General features: G+C 44.6%; 1 protein-coding gene across 1 annotated transcript in view; it reads left to right on the top strand.

Moving 5' to 3' along the window:
* ACBD3 (acyl-CoA binding domain containing 3) overlaps positions 1–12975 on the top strand; it is a 31164-nt gene extending 18189 nt beyond the window's left edge. The window contains exons 4-8 of the mRNA XM_053307276.1: positions 3323–3481; positions 6806–6980; positions 7299–7485; positions 8941–9225; positions 10640–12975. Coding sequence (XP_053163251.1) covers positions 3323–3481; positions 6806–6980; positions 7299–7485; positions 8941–9225; positions 10640–10851 — 1018 coding nt within the window. The 3' untranslated portion in view covers positions 10852–12975. The remainder of the gene's footprint in view (positions 1–3322; positions 3482–6805; positions 6981–7298; positions 7486–8940; positions 9226–10639) is intronic.
* Positions 12976–15452: the final 2477 nt, after the last annotated feature.

Consider the following 15452-nt stretch of genomic DNA (forward strand, 5'->3'; position numbering starts at 1 on the left):
AGGAAGAGGACTTTGAAGGATAACAGCTTCAGTGAAACCGAGCAGAGAGGTTCAAAGGGAGCACTAGTTAGGGCATTTAAGTCTGGCGTGTCAAGGTGTTTGGACAGAGACCCATCTTGAGGCCCAACTGGAAGAACCCCAGAACTTCCGAAACTCCCACCGAAGAAGGCTGGATTTGATGTTTTCGCCCCCAGCTACAGAAAGCCAACCAGGTAGCTTGGTAAATATGAGAGGTAGAAGACCTCCTTGAGGCAAGAATTGTGTTCTAGACTTGCCATAAATATCCTCCGTCTGCTATTGACCTGCGTTCAATCTCCATGCGTGTAGGTGTAACCACACTGGATTTTGATGGAACAGGGGACCCTTTGATTAGTGATCCACTTGGAGAGGAAGGTGCCATGGAAGAAGAAGAGACAGAAGGTCCAAAAACCAAGGACAGCAATTTTTGATCTTTCTGACAGAAGCTTCCTGATGACCGACCTTAGACTTGCGACAGGTGGAAACTCTCAAGATGTCCATGTTGGCGTGAGAGCATCTATCTGTTTTGCCTGGTAGCACTGGAACCTCGTGAAAAACATGGGAAGTTGAGTGTTGCTCTGAGATGCGAACAGGTCCGGTTCAGGAAGACCTATCACCTCCACAATCTGAGCAGTGACCTCTGGATTCAGAGACCATTCTGCGGGATCTATCCATTGTCGACTCAGTCAATCTGCCTGTAGATTTGCTGAACCGCTTAGGTGCTCTGCCATCACTGAACAAAGATGAACTTCCACCCAAGAGAAGAGTAGGTCTCTCTTGGAGAGAGTTGGTCTCTCTCATAAGGGCCTGTGATCTTGTGTGCCCTTGATGGTTGACATGGGACTTGTCCGTCACATTGTCGGTCCTTATCAGGACTTGCTTTCCCAGAAGTAAGTCTTGAAACTGAAGCAAGGCTTCAGCTCCAAGCAATAGGCTCCCCAGCTGGAGCGGCTTGTTTCAGTGGTGACCACCACCATGCGTGGCCCTTCGAGGGGAAGACCCTCCTCCATTCCTGGAGATAACCACCAGAGGAGAGATTCCCTGACCTTACGAGAGAGATTTACCCCATCAGGTGCCTCTTTTCCATGATGGCCAACTGAAAAGGCAGGATGGTCCATTGAACTGAAGTTTCACCTCGCCCAGGGGTACACTCCAAACAAGCCTTTTTCAGTTTCAGCTGTAGTGACCAAGCATGTAGAATTATGCCTTTCAGCAGCGGCCTGTTCATCGGACAATTCCCCACTCTCTTTCTCAGACTGAGTATCTGGAGACAGTGTCACTGAATAAGGCTGCTGGCCTCTAGGTGGCGCTGGTTGGCAAAGAAGGGCAGGCACAGGTTCCTGTCTGTCCTATAGGTGGTGCCGGTCTGTAAAGAAAGGGAGGCACAGGCTGCTGTCCTATAGGTGGAGCTTGCTGGTCAGAGAGACTAGGCCCAGGAATTACAGGTCCAGGCACCTCAGGAATAATAGGTGCAGGAACACAAACATTTGTGCGTTTAGGTACTCCAGACCCCTCCAGAAGGGGATGGAGAAGAGGAAAGTGTCACCCTTCTTTAGCGTGACAGCCTCCTCTGTTTTGACAATAATTTCCCTCCATGGAATAGCCCATCTGGTGGGGCTAGAGTCTGAGGATGAAGAAAAAAGACAACCAAGACATCTAGGTAGCACAAGGGCAGGCAGCTATGACCCAGGTACAGAGGGCCCAGGAGTAGTAGGTAGGCTGTGGGGACACCGAAGGGAGAACCAATGGCAAGGTACTGTTTTGCAATAAACTCTTCCAGCCACTAAGAAATATCTGGCGGAAACACAGACGGCACCAACAAGGCAGGAACAGTACTCAGGTCCCCTGTCCCAGGATGGCAGTAGTGATGGTGCTGCGGGCGGCCGCAGAATTAAACCCTGTGGTGAAATTCCAGTTTTGCGTTGAAATCAAATCCCGAGGGGGGTCATGCAGCAAAATTGGGCCCTGAGTGGGGTCATGTGGTGAAACGGCCCGTCTGGGCTCCGCATTTCTGATTGGCTCATGGCAGGGGCTAGCAAGCTAGATCCCTGATGGGTATCAACTCCCAAAATGGAGACACTGCAGATCAAGCCATATTCTGCATATTCAGCAGGAGCTTTTGGAGGGAATCAGGAAGGCTGCTGCTTGCAAACTGCCTGAATTTGCAGCACTGAGGGAAGCCCTCCCGCCCTACAGAGGTGCATATAGTCTTCCTTTTCATTTTAGCCCGCTCTGCCTCCTTCAGATGTTTGGTTGTTGTTGCCGTGTTTTCTTTTTCTTTTTCTTTTGTGCATCTTGGCAGGGGGAAAAGTGGTATTAATCACGTATTTAGAAGCTCCAGCCCCTTCAGTCAGTGTGCCAGGCGCGTGATCACGCTGTCTTTTGGGGACTGGGGAGATCACCCTCTTGGGGTCTCTGCCTCTTGATTCTGAAAAAGGCCCCTCCGAAAGGGAACTTTTCAGCATGTTGCCTAAGTGGGAGGTGTGCCTGATTGTGATCAATAGAGCCAATTTCCAAGAAAATAAAATATAAAAAACAAATTTTTACCTTGCCAATTAGTAAATTAAAAATTACTTTAGTAAAGAGCTGTCTAACAGAGCAAGACAGGACCAGAACTGGGGATTGAGTGACAGCTACCTAACCTAGCTACTGTACTAGCCTGCCTGAAATTTGATTGGTTCTGTCTCGGAGCATGCAGAGGCTGATAAACCCATCACGTTGAGGATGACTTCCCTATACCATGGAAAAAGAAGTTGAGATCAGCAGAAATGGCTTTCCCTCCATCATGCACATGCAGCATTAGCCTAAATCACATTTAGCTTTGTGCTTAGATTCCAATGACAACCTTGGGTAAACATACTGTATGGTTGGAGAAACTCCTTTTGAACAAGAGTTATGTACACAGAGCAGACTCACTGGATTTTCCTCATTTTGGGTGTAGATTTGGTGTTTTCCTTGGTGCAAGTTTTGGATTGTTTTGGTGCAGAGTATGACATAGTTCTGTGTTTGTAATAATAATTTTGGATGGTTAACAATGTTGAGTGTGGGGAGAGGTTGCCTTTAAAATGGCCATCTTCAAGCCATTTAAACTAGGCATTTAATGTGTTGCCACAAAGAACTTAACGCAACAGTTCTCTTCTTTAGTTTAACTTTATTGTTGGCAAATCTAGTGAAAGCTCTATAGAGTGATGGTTAACTCGGAATGCCTTGAGTCTTAGTCCTTCATATGAAATTTTAAAATGGTTGGGAGAAGACAGGTTTAAGCTGTAGAATAGCTAATGGTCTGGTAAACATGATATTACAGGAGAGAAGAGGAAGAACGTAGGCGACGTGAAGAAGAAGAGCGTGCGTGTTTACTAAAGGAGGAAGAGAAACGTAGGCGAGAGGAAGAAGAGAGGCTGAGACGGGAGGAAGAAGAGAGGAGGCGGATAGAAGAAGAGAGACTCCGGATGGAACAACAGAAGTAAGTAGTCTACAGTACAGTACAGCCCTGGCATGCGGCTATACCACTTTATTCTAATAGTACGCCCTGTGTGGTAGGTTAGGCTGTCTCTAAGGAAATGATGACTTGCCCAAGGCCATACAGAAAACTTTGTAGGAACAGGAATTTGGGCTTCGGTCCCTCCCGGGCAAGCTCGTTCTGTCTGTGTACCTCACTAGCCCTTTTTAGGCATTTGTCCTTACATCTTTGCTTTGAAATCTTTTGATCTCTTTTGAGCTATGCTGATCAAAAACCTTCAGTTCCTGTCTAATAGAGCCAAAGCAGTGCTTCTGTGATGCATCCAACTCTCTCCTCCTCTTAAATCATGAGTTGCACATATCCCTGCATGCAGACCTGTTTTCATATAAAATGCTGTGTTCTTTGTCCATTTCTTTGCAAGTTGAAAAGCTGCTCTTATGTTAAAATGCAAAACTTACATTGAAAACATGATATAATTTTTTTATACATTAGGACTTATGCACATTTGAATCATCAGGTAGAAATAATGTCTCCCATAAACTTCCCTTCTTCCTGTGAACCTCCTATACTTTCTCTTGGTGGCTGTGGTTAAAGAATATTCCCAGTGGTGTTATTGGACCTGCCCACAAGAATCCAACACCCCACACATTAGTATTCCAGAAGTAGGCCCTGAAGACATGGTAGCAGCAAACTTTGAGGGCATTTCATTTTGGTAAGAGCTGGAACTGACAAATCAATTTTAGACAAAGGCACTATTCTTGCCAGTAAAATAGCAGAATAAACTAGTCCTGGCAACTGCTGCTTTTAGAGCAAGGGTGGGCAAACCTGACCCTCCAGCTGTTGTTGAACTACAATTCCCACCATCCCCAGCCACAATAAATTGTGGCTAGGGGTTATGGGAGTTGTAGTTCAAGAACAGCTGGAGGGCCAAGTGTGCCCACCCTGTTCTAGAGCTTTGAGGCTACCCGGTAGATCTACATAATTCCCTTCTGATCTGACAAACCCTCATGACACTGTTATCAGTGTGGTCGCTTGCACAAGAGCTCTCGGGATGTGCAGAATGTTCCTGATGTGCACAAAAAGGGGGTCCTGTTCCAAGCTCAGAATGGAACAAGCCCGTTCTGTTCGGAACGCTGTGAGTGTTCCAGCTTGAAATTTTTGTTGTTAAACGTAGTGAGGGTGGCGCTGGGGAGTGGCGAAGGTGCCTTTAATATTAATGTAATGGAAGCACTTACAGGTACCTTTAAAAAATTAAATTATTTGAAGCTCTCTCTTAACACCAGCGGTAATGCCGGCATTGTGAAGCCACAGCAGTGCTCTGGCCGGCATCCTGTGCGACAGCGGCACTTCACTGCCCGGCACTTGCCTGGCCTCTGCGCGTGCAGTTAGACACACACCACTGCCACCTTGTGAGATGCCAGCTGGAGCGCCACAACAGTGGCTTGTGCGGTGCTGGCATTACCACTGGTGCTAAGAGAGAACTTCGAATAGTTTTATGTTAAAGGCACCTCTTCCCCCCACCCACCCCCCACCACCAGCAGCATCTCCCTCACTATCTTAAAATATATATATATATATTTTAAGCTGGAGCATTCCAAATGGAACAGGTTTGTTCCACAGAAACACCAGGTCGCCCCCAATGTTTTGGTTGGAACGCTCAGGCTGTTTGGGGTTCCATTCAGGGCTTGGAATGGACCGCAGAACCCGTTCCGTGCACACCTCTAAATTACTCCGCACAGATCGCGAGGTTCTGTATTATGGGTTGGCCTTTTCCTCTGCGAGAAAAGAGAGTAAGACTGTCTGGGTCTTGAGATCTGTTCCTTGTTCTGTACATCTCTCATGTTAGTTAGGGTTGAAATGCCACATGTCAAGGCAAGGCATATGTCCTGGGGACTGTGGAGATTTGGGCTGCATATTATTTGCCCAACTTCAGATGCTAAAGATGGCAGTTTTCTAAGACTTCTCACTCTGAGGTTTCTCTAGGTTTTCTTTGTGGTCTCTGTGGAGTCACATCAGTGGGATCTGCACCTATGCAGAGCAACCTCAGGAACATCTAGAGCTTTAGCCAGGAAATGGATATTCTCTCTCTCGTTGCAGGGGCTGGGCGAGTACCTGACCACCCATTTTCTTACACGTTTTCTATGTAAACAGGAGCTTTGAAAGCTGCTTTGCAGTGCTCTTGGTGCATTCTTGTTCAGGGTGTTCTTTTATTGTTTTCTATCATATTTCTATACTTCCTTATATAGACCTCTCTAGGTGGTGTACAAAGTTAAAAATATAGTGAATGCAAAACAATATAAAAACAGTTAAAATTCACAAAACAAATAATTTATTTCAGGACATTTCAGAAGATTTGAATTTTAAGAATTTAAAATTTCAGTTAAAAGCCTGGGGAAACAGGTGCATCTTCAGGGTTAAAAGCAAACAGAGAAGGAGATGCTCTTATTTCAACAGGGAGCATATTCCAGAGCTCGGAGGCAGCCACAAAGAAGGCCCGATCCCGGGGTGTTACCAAACAAGCTGGCTGCAACTGTAACAAGATCTATCCAGATGGTCTTAGTAGGCAATAGGGTTCATGACAGAAGAGGCACTCTCTTAAGTACCCTGGACCTAGGCCGTTAAGGGCTTTCTAACCAGCACTTTGTATTTCTTTCGGAAACATAGCAGCCTCCAGTGCAGTTCTTTCAAAATTGATGTTATATGGTCCCTTCAGGTTAACCCAGAGACCAGTCTGGCTGCCACATTCTGTACCAGTTGTAGTTTCTAGACTATGTACAGAGGCATCCCCACATAGAGTGCATTATAGTAGTCAAGCCTCAAGGTTACCAATATATGTATCACTGTTTTAAGGTCGTTTACCTCCAGAAATTGACGTAGCTGGTGTATCAGCCGAAGATGATTGAAAGGGCTCCTGGCCACTTCCTTTTCCTTTCTTGTTATATCACTTTTGGACAAATAGTCCCTTTTGCTTGTTTTGGACAGTTATGTAGCAAATACAGATTCTTTGGTTTCCCACCTTTGGGCAGACTCCACCTTCGATTGAGCCATGTGCCTATGCTCAACGTGCAAGCATATAACAGAAAGCACGTAGTACTGACGACCACTGTGCTACACTCCTTGCAAAAAAACCAGACACTCATTTGATCCGCTTTCTCATATGTATATTGGGTTTTCATTTCAGAAATGAATCTTAAATGTTTCATGTCTATTACTGTAACCAGCCTTTGATAATGTGAATAATTAGTCGGCTGCACTAGAGACCAAAAAAAAGAGTGATGCCTTGGTTGCCTTCAGAGTTGTTTCAGGGTAATTTTGTCCCTAATCTAGACAACAGATAATGGCAGCACTGAACTCCCAGACTGCTGTTCAGTTCCAGCAGTATGCGGCCCAGCAGTACCCAGGCAACTATGAGCAGCAGCAGATCCTAATTCGTCAGCTTCAGGAACAGCACTATCAGCAGTATATGCAGCAGCTTTACCAAGTCCAGCTTGCACAGCAACAGGTATTGTACAGAATCTTGGATCACTTTGTGCACTACTTGTGCCTCCCTCCAGACTCCGGCTCCAAGCCCAAAACCCAGGAGCGCTTTGGCTAAATGCCTCAAATAATCTTTCTGGAAAAGGCATGCTCCTGCTTCATTTTAAAACCCTGCCAGTATCCTGTCCCCTTCAAGTTGATTGGAGCCCTGCCCTTTTCGTGTAGTTCTACTCAGTCATGGCAACAGATTCCACAGCTGCATATTCCATATTCCCTGCTCATTACACTCTCCAACTGCCCTAAGATACACTTCATTCTTTCATTCTATCTTCTAATTTTGCAGGCTGCTTTACAGAAACAGCAGGAAGCAGCCGCCATAACAGGGTCTTCAGTGACATCCGCATCAAAGCCAAACTCAGCTGCCGCAGGGGAAATCCCATCAGTTAATGGACAGGCCAGTGCGCATACAGACAGCCCTGAAAAAGAGTTTGACACTGATGCAGAAGAAGCATTAGAGAATGGACCAAAAGGTATGAGTAAAAATTCTTCAACTCGGCAAAGAATTTGCAAAGATCTGGGTCGAAAAACTATGTATATTATGGCTGGCTGAGCCCTTTGCTCTGTTATGGTTGGTGGGTAGCAGCCCTCTGTCTAAATGGGCCCACAGAGAATGTTCTCTGCCCTGCAGATTGGTGGATAATTGCTGCATAGCTGTGTGGAGTGTAAAATCCTTGACTTGGATAGAAACCTGTCACAGGCAGAGTGAAAGGGGAGTACTGAGTGAAGAATGAGGGTAATGTGCTTCCCAGGGGCATAGCTACCTGTGTTCACACGTGTCCTGTGAGCATAGGCCACTAGGCTACCAGGAGCCACTGGGACCCCACCATACACCTGGGGCCCCGCCATGGGCCACCTCCACCACTGCAAATGCAAGCCCCTGCTAACTGGGCAAAGAGGCACCTTTTAATGTGGTGATTCTCTTTATTGAGCAGGGGGAGAGTAACTGGCCCTATCCACCCCCAGCACAGTACCTCCAGTGACTGTTGCCGGTGTCTATCTTATGTTTTTCTTTTTAGATTGTGAACCCTTTGGGGACAGGGATCCATCTTATTTATTTATTTATTCATTCATTCATTCATTCATTCATTCATTCATTCCTCTGTGTAAACCGCCCTGAGCTATTTTTGGAAGGGCGGTATAGAAATCAATCAACCAATCAAATGGCCGCCAGGCCTCCATGGCCCCACCATTCTTGCTGCCATCTGCCTGGCCTCCCTGAGAAGTGTTGCTCCTGCAGCAGCGCAGCAAACTGGCCTCCTGTGGGCCCCCCTAAAGGCCTCTGTTGCCGGCCGCTACCCAGGATAACCCTATCCCGGCTGGCCACAGTGGTGTTTAAGAAGGCTCATGGAGGCCCGATGGGAGGCCAGTCTACTGCAGCATGGCAACCACAACACTTCTCAGGGCTGTGGAGGCCAGGCAGGCAGGCAGCTGGTCGGCGGTGGCAGCAAAAATGGCGGGGCTGGAGAGACCGGGTGGTCACGGGGCCAGTTTGCAGCAGCAGAAGGTAAGCTGAGGTCTCCAGGAGCAGGGCTGTGGCAGCAGGGGCCCAAAAGTTTGAACGCGGGCTGCCCTGCTACGTCACTGGCACTTCCCTTTCCCCCAGGTTAACTCAGTATTGTAAGCTTCACCCTTCCTACTTGACTGTTTGCTTAAACTAGCTTTCATCTGATCTGGGTTCTTAAACTCTGAGGCTATGATGTGTTGACAGGATGAAGTTGACTTCCTGTGGTGTAAGTGACCTGGAAAGAGTGGCTTTTGTGGGGGTGGGTGGTGGGTGGGATGGCCTTGTAGTGTGGAACCACCTTTGAGGTGGGGCTTTTTCAGGCTTTTGGCCCATTAGCCTTTGTACTACTCCAGTACAGTTGTGTGTGTCCAGGAATAAACTGCTCATCGCAGACCCGCTCTCTTGTTTCCCCTCCTTTTAGAATCTGTTCCAGTCATAGCAGCGCCATCCATGTGGACACGCCCCCAGATTGCAGACTTCAAAGAGAAGATCCGCCAGGATGCAGACTCTGTAATAACAGTGGGCAGAGGAGAAGTGGTGACCGTTCGTGTACCAACACATGAGGAGGGTTCTTATCTCTTCTGGGAGTTTGCTACAGACAATTATGACATTGGTTTTGGGGTATATTTTGAATGGACAGACTCCCCTAACACAGCAGTCAGTGTACATGTTAGTGAATCCAGTGAGGATGAGGACGAGGACGAAGGTATCTTATTTTATATACTTATTCAGGGTTGAGACTTGCAAGAAGCTCTTGTTTAAGTTGCAGTCTAAGTTATAAAAGAGAGAAATCTGATGCTTGTGGAATTTGGAAACTTGGTTCTGGCGTGTTAGGGCAAGTGGGAACTGTGAAAAGCTTGAGAATGGTATAATGGAAAGAAAGGACATTGATGGCTATTGAACGTTGTGACCTCTGCTAGCTGCAGCTTAGTGCTAAAATCCTATCCACTCATGTATTGATGCTACTTGTGTGAGCTACTTAGGCTGGCTGGGTTGTCAACTCCTAAGGTTTTCCTCTGCTCCCTAATTTCACCTTGAGTAAAATGTTGAAATGAATAGTGACCGCTTTTGGATGTGCCCTGGTAGAAACCCCTCTGGGACGATTTCAAAAATCTTGGCTATAGAGCTAAGCAGAGAGATGAGCCATAGCTTTGAGGCAGAGAAAATGCTTTCCACGAGCAAGTTCTCGGTTCAGTCCTTGGCATCTCCAGGTAGGAGTGGGAAAGACCTCCGTTTGAAACCCTGAAGAGCCACTGCTAGTCAGTGCAGCCAATACTGAGTTTAGATGATGTGAATTGGTATAAGGCAGCTCCCAGTGTGGTTTCCACCCCAGCGACACTGTGAGTGTACAATACTGCTACAATTTGGTCCATACTCAGTGTGCCTGAATCCTTTGACCCCATTAGCATCCATTAAAAAAGAAAAATCCAACTTGTGTTCCGTAAGCCAGGTCCTGCACTTTATATAGTTTGTGGTATATGGGTAAGAACATAAGAACAGCCTTGCTGGGTCAAGCATTCTATTTCCCACAGTGGCCGACCAGATGCCTCTGGGAAGCCATGTCTAATAGTTTGTTTTACCAAACTTGTTAGATACGATATTTCTTAGTAGCTCCCTGAACAGAGAGTAAAGAGGGATCTTCAGAGCATCATTTATTACTCTTGGATCATGGTAGAAAAACAAAGTTCAGAAGAGAAAGGGGACTCTAAAACAATGAAACTAAATGTAATTTTCTCCATTCTTTATCCATGTTGGTCAAGCATGTAGCCCAGGAGTGCTGTTTGCACATTTTATTTTTTTTAAGAAAATAGCATTTCCCAAGAGTAGAATGAAGAGGTTAATTTGAGTGAGTTCTATGAATCTCTTGATGTGCTAACGCTATGCACTGGCACTTGCTCCAAATCTTCCTTGTGAAAAGCTGATCATCAGCCATGTTTTCCATATAGTACTGTCATAGCTGTATAACTGTGCTTTTTAAGTTAATGAAGTAACTTGTTAATATGTTGCTGTGCTTCATGAGAGATGGATCAATGGTGGCTACAAAGAATTGGTTCTAGGGTGGGTTTGACATCAAGGCAACCTGCATTTAGTGTCTAATACTTTTTCTCCCTCTTTCTCAGAAAATGCTAGCAGTGAAGAAAAAACCAAAAAGAATGCCAACAAGCCTCAACTAGATGAAATAGTGCCTGTGTACAGACGAGACTGTCACGAAGAAGTGTACGCTGGCAGTCACCAGTACCCAGGGAGAGGAGTCTATCTCCTTAAATTTGACAACTCCTACTCGCTATGGAGGTCGAAAACGGTTTACTACAGAGTCTATTATACTAGATAAATGTGGCAGTGTCAGAGGCCGGGGCTTTGCAGAAGATGTCGCGTTGTTTGGAGCTTCCTTCAAGCATACTGGACCTTTTGACATTGTTCCCCTGTCTGATGTTTCTGTATGGTTTGTGTGTGTGTGCGCTTGTGTGTGAACTCTGACACTGGGAGTTGGGCTTTCTTCTGCAGCTCAGTGTTAATGCAGGTTTAGTGGGGCTAGCATCTCCCCAATCCTTTCTGGTTACATGGATGTTTGCCAGAGTTTGAGACAAAAGGTCATGTCAGCTGCATATGTTGACCTTGTAAAACCCCTTTCTCACACACACACACACACACACACACACACACACACACACACACACACGGGAAATGTTTCATTGATGGTGGTCAGTATGATGTTGCCTGTCGCTTTGAAAGTTTAAAAACACCCACCTGTAAATTGTTCATTTGAGGGTACCAGCTTTATTTGGAGGGGGTGGGTGGGCATTGGATGCAATCTGCACTGTAGCAAGCAAGTTTCTTAAAACTGTATTTGAATGTCAGATTTTTACACCATTAAACTTGAAACCTTAGTGGATGCAGTTTAGAAACTGATTTGTCTCATGTTTGTTCTCATTCAAGAAGTCATTTGGAGCCTTCCTGTCCAAACAGCATGCTGTTGGATGAGACACAGAAGTGTGTATTTGTCTTTGCTGGAGGTATGCAGGCCCACATGAAACAAGAGTTATGTATTTCAGGGAATTCTCTTGTTTGATTGCAAAACAGAAAGAGTTAATCTTGGACTAAAGTAAATAAAATGGATATTTTTGCTTCCCTTGTATCTGCTGCTAATCTTGAGTCCAGGTTTTGTGCAGGAATTTTACTGCAGAGCTGAGACATAAGTAACTTTAAATTCTGAAGGTCTGTTCAGATGTTTTCCTGTACATGCCATGTTAAAGTTAATGGGAACTGTCCTTGTGCAATTCTTTATTTGCTCAGTTTGGGACAAGGGAAGTATGTGTAAGGAGCCATTCCTGTTGGAAGTGTGTCTCTTTCACAACTGTATGGGTAGGCTTCAAATTGAAACCAGTTGTCTGCACAGCTTTTGTAGTCTGTCCGGGGGGGGGCTTTTTTGTAAACCTGAGTTTGTACTTTGTGCATTTACATAATTAAAGAATGTTTGGAATATTGTAGGAATTAATGTTGCACTAATGTTATGGAAATCACTGCCAGGAAACACTCATTTTAGTTAATTCAGGTTGCATTTGTGCACTTGTTCTGGCACCATTAATCCTAGTTGGTAATTAAGTGTTGAAAAGAAATATGAAGTGTTCTTGCAGATACACAAGTAGTGTCTTAACTTGCATAACATTTTAGCGCGAAAGTGCAAAATTGTAGGTTTGCTTGGCAGTGACGAAGTTTGGTCGTTTTCTGGTCCCTTATTTGTAACAACAGAACAACTTTTGTACAGAACTAGTTTTCAAAGACACACAACCAAGTTCAGGTTTTTCAAAAATGACCTGCGTGTGTGATGCCTGACAAATGCAACTTCCCCCATCAGTTTTATTTTATTTTTTACAGTGGAATTTCCATGGATTAGTTGCGAGCATATATGTTCCGCTAGAAATGGGTCTGTTGGAATTAAGAGATTTCCTGACTTGAATGCTTGTACATACATTATACACTTTTTCCTTTATCACATCATACAGAGATGGTTCTCCTAAAAAGCACTTGATCTTTCAATTTCATTTGATTCACAACGCATTACAACCTTTGTCTAGTTAGTACTGTTCCATCCAACTCTGCTGTAAACATGTTCTGTTCTCCTGTGTACATAATACTGTATAAACCATGAAGTTAGGAAGTAGATTGCCTTTTAAAAGCTGTATTTTAAATTTCAAAATAATTAGAGGTGGGCACTAATTCCATTTAACATCTTATATTTCTTTTGTCCATACAAAATTATGATTTAAAAGAGAAATCGTGTTGAAGAGCAGTATATGTTTGTTGTAAACACAGCAATTTACTGTCAAGCTTTGGCTATCCAAACTCCTTTTAGATTTCTAAAAATTGCCTCTGACTGTTGATTAGTGCAGAACAAGTGCAATTTCAAAATACCTTGGAATAATATATTTAATCCATTAAAATGGCTTGTACGGAACCTCTTGACTTTTTCTTAAGTACTATTGGCATTACAGTGGTTGAAGATGAACATAGTTGGAATGGCAAATTGTTGATCCCCAGTTCTCAGAGGCTTTCGGCATCTTTTCTATAATAGCTTCTTCAGCACACCAGCAGTTTTCTGTTTCAGGAATTTGTCCAGATAACTGCCTGTTTTTTGTTTTGCAACAAGTATGCAACATAGCTTTAATTTGCTTGACCGAGTGCAGTTGTGAAAATTTTTGTGCTTCCCAAAGCTTATTACTTTATGGAATATGGAACTTTTTCTAGCAGAAATTATACTGGTATTTGGATAGAGGATGAATAAAGCACGAAGGTAATGGAGGCATTGGAGAGGAAGAGGGAAGCAGCTGCATAGGTTGAAGTTCCACAAATCGAAGTGTAGAATTGGAAGGCTCCAAATGGAATTTAGCTCAAGCTGGTGCCCACAAGCAGGATGTCTCACCAAGCCTCTCCACAGATCAACCTACAGAATCCAGACCATGATGTTTGCACAGTCCAGAACATAAGCAGGCAGAGAGCACAATGAAGTAGCTACAGAGCAAACAGCTCAAGATGACAGGTAATTGAGCTAAGGGAAGACAAGGACAAATTCAAGATCTCTAACATTCTAGAAAGTTTCCAGACTCCTGCACTTTTAGTTGCTTGTCAGCCAGAACTTCAACAGGTGCAGAAAAGGTGGCATGGAATTGTGCTTAACACTTTAAACTAAAGCACAAGTTCATGTCACTTCTGCACCCATTGAAGTTCTGGCTGACAAGCAGCTAAAGTACTGGCAGAATATCAACAGGAAAGGCTAAGCATACCAAGAGAAAGGGGGGAAAGACACTAACTTTTCTCAGAGATTCAATGTATTGTGAATGGAGGACAGGTCTCAATGGCTACAAGTCTGGTTGCTGTGGGCCACAGGCATGCCCTCACCTCTTGCCTGTGGGCTCCCTAGAGGCATCTGGTGTGCCACTGTGGGAAACAGGATGCTGGACTAGGTAGGCTTTGGGCCTGATCCAGCAGGAATGTACTTATGTTCTTAATGTAATTAACATGTCATACTGTGCACAAATTGATTTTTTGATTCAATTTGTACCCGAATCAAATCACCCCTGACTTGTTTTGAGTCTGAATCTCTCCCCGCAACCACCGAATCACCACAGATTGAATTAGGATCCGGATCAATCCAAATTGGCCAAAAGGGTGATTTTTAACAAATTTTTCAAGTTTGCATGTCTTTAAGCTTTCCCCCATAAGAAGTAGTGGGGATTTTAGCAGGTTATAGGTGCACCCCATAACTATGCATGGGGGGCACCAGGGTGGGCCAGAGTGAGTTGTGGTGTAGTGCACATGGGGTACCAAACATCCCCCAAAGCACAAGTCCATGGGGTACTGGGTTTTGTTGTGGTTTTGTTTGTTGAGGTGTTCTGAAAGTGGATTCTTTGGTGCAAAATGATAGTGGTCATTCATCATTTTACACCAAAGATGAATGAACAAAGATGATTTGTACCTGAATCTGCAATTGAGCACAAGGGCGATTTGTCTTGTCTACAAATCACTCGAATCAGCTAGATTTGGGTGCAAATCATTTTGTACCCAAACTGATTTGCATATCCCTAGTTATTAACTAGCAAGCCTCTTCCACGTTCCACAAGGGATATGGGACTTCAGCAGCAAATCTTTCAGGCATCTCAGTCCTTGACACATGTAAAGCTGTGACTTGATATGTGTGGATCAAGCACACTGCCTTTGACTTCAGATCAAGGGAAGAGGCTGCATTTGGGAGATCTATCCTACAGCAGATTTTATCATGATTTTACCTGCACCCTCCTCTAGGTATGTCAGCTCACTAATCTCCCTGTGGTGTGGATGAAGAGAGAACCACAAAGAAAATAAACCACTTCCTTTCCTGTAACTGATGATCTTACTTGTTAAATTTAGGTCTTCATATGGACATCTGCTATTGGTGGTACTTGGGCAGGAACTGAAGGGAGATGCTCCAAGCCCCCTTCCTTTAATGGCCACACCCAGTGTAGAGAGTGATGTCAAAGCCTTTCAAGGAACAGTGGAAGTGTCCCAGACGTTGGTCTGTTTAGGTATATTCCCCATAGCATACACACACATCATACCACTCAAAGGGGGGCAGCCTGCTTCTCTCCAGCTGTTGTTAGACTATTTATTTACTTATTACATTTGTTTGCCACCTAATCAAGAAACTCTAGGCTGTTTATATAACAAAAATAAATTGCATAAATCAATTGAAAACCACCATCAAACACCGGGTTAAAAAGGTGTGCTTTTCAAAGCTGACAGTGAGGGCAAGCTTTGTATCTGGGCTGGCAGTGCATTCCAAAACTCGGGGTGGGGGAGGGTACAATGTATTGAGGCTGGGGGTCATGGGAGTTGTAGTGTAGCAACCGCTGGAGAGCTTCAGCTTGGTCAGCCCTCTTCTAAGAGTTGAGCCATACT

The sequence above is a fragment of the Hemicordylus capensis genome, chromosome 1 (genome assembly GCF_027244095.1).
Source record: "Hemicordylus capensis ecotype Gifberg chromosome 1, rHemCap1.1.pri, whole genome shotgun sequence".
NCBI lineage: Eukaryota > Metazoa > Chordata > Lepidosauria > Squamata > Cordylidae > Hemicordylus > Hemicordylus capensis.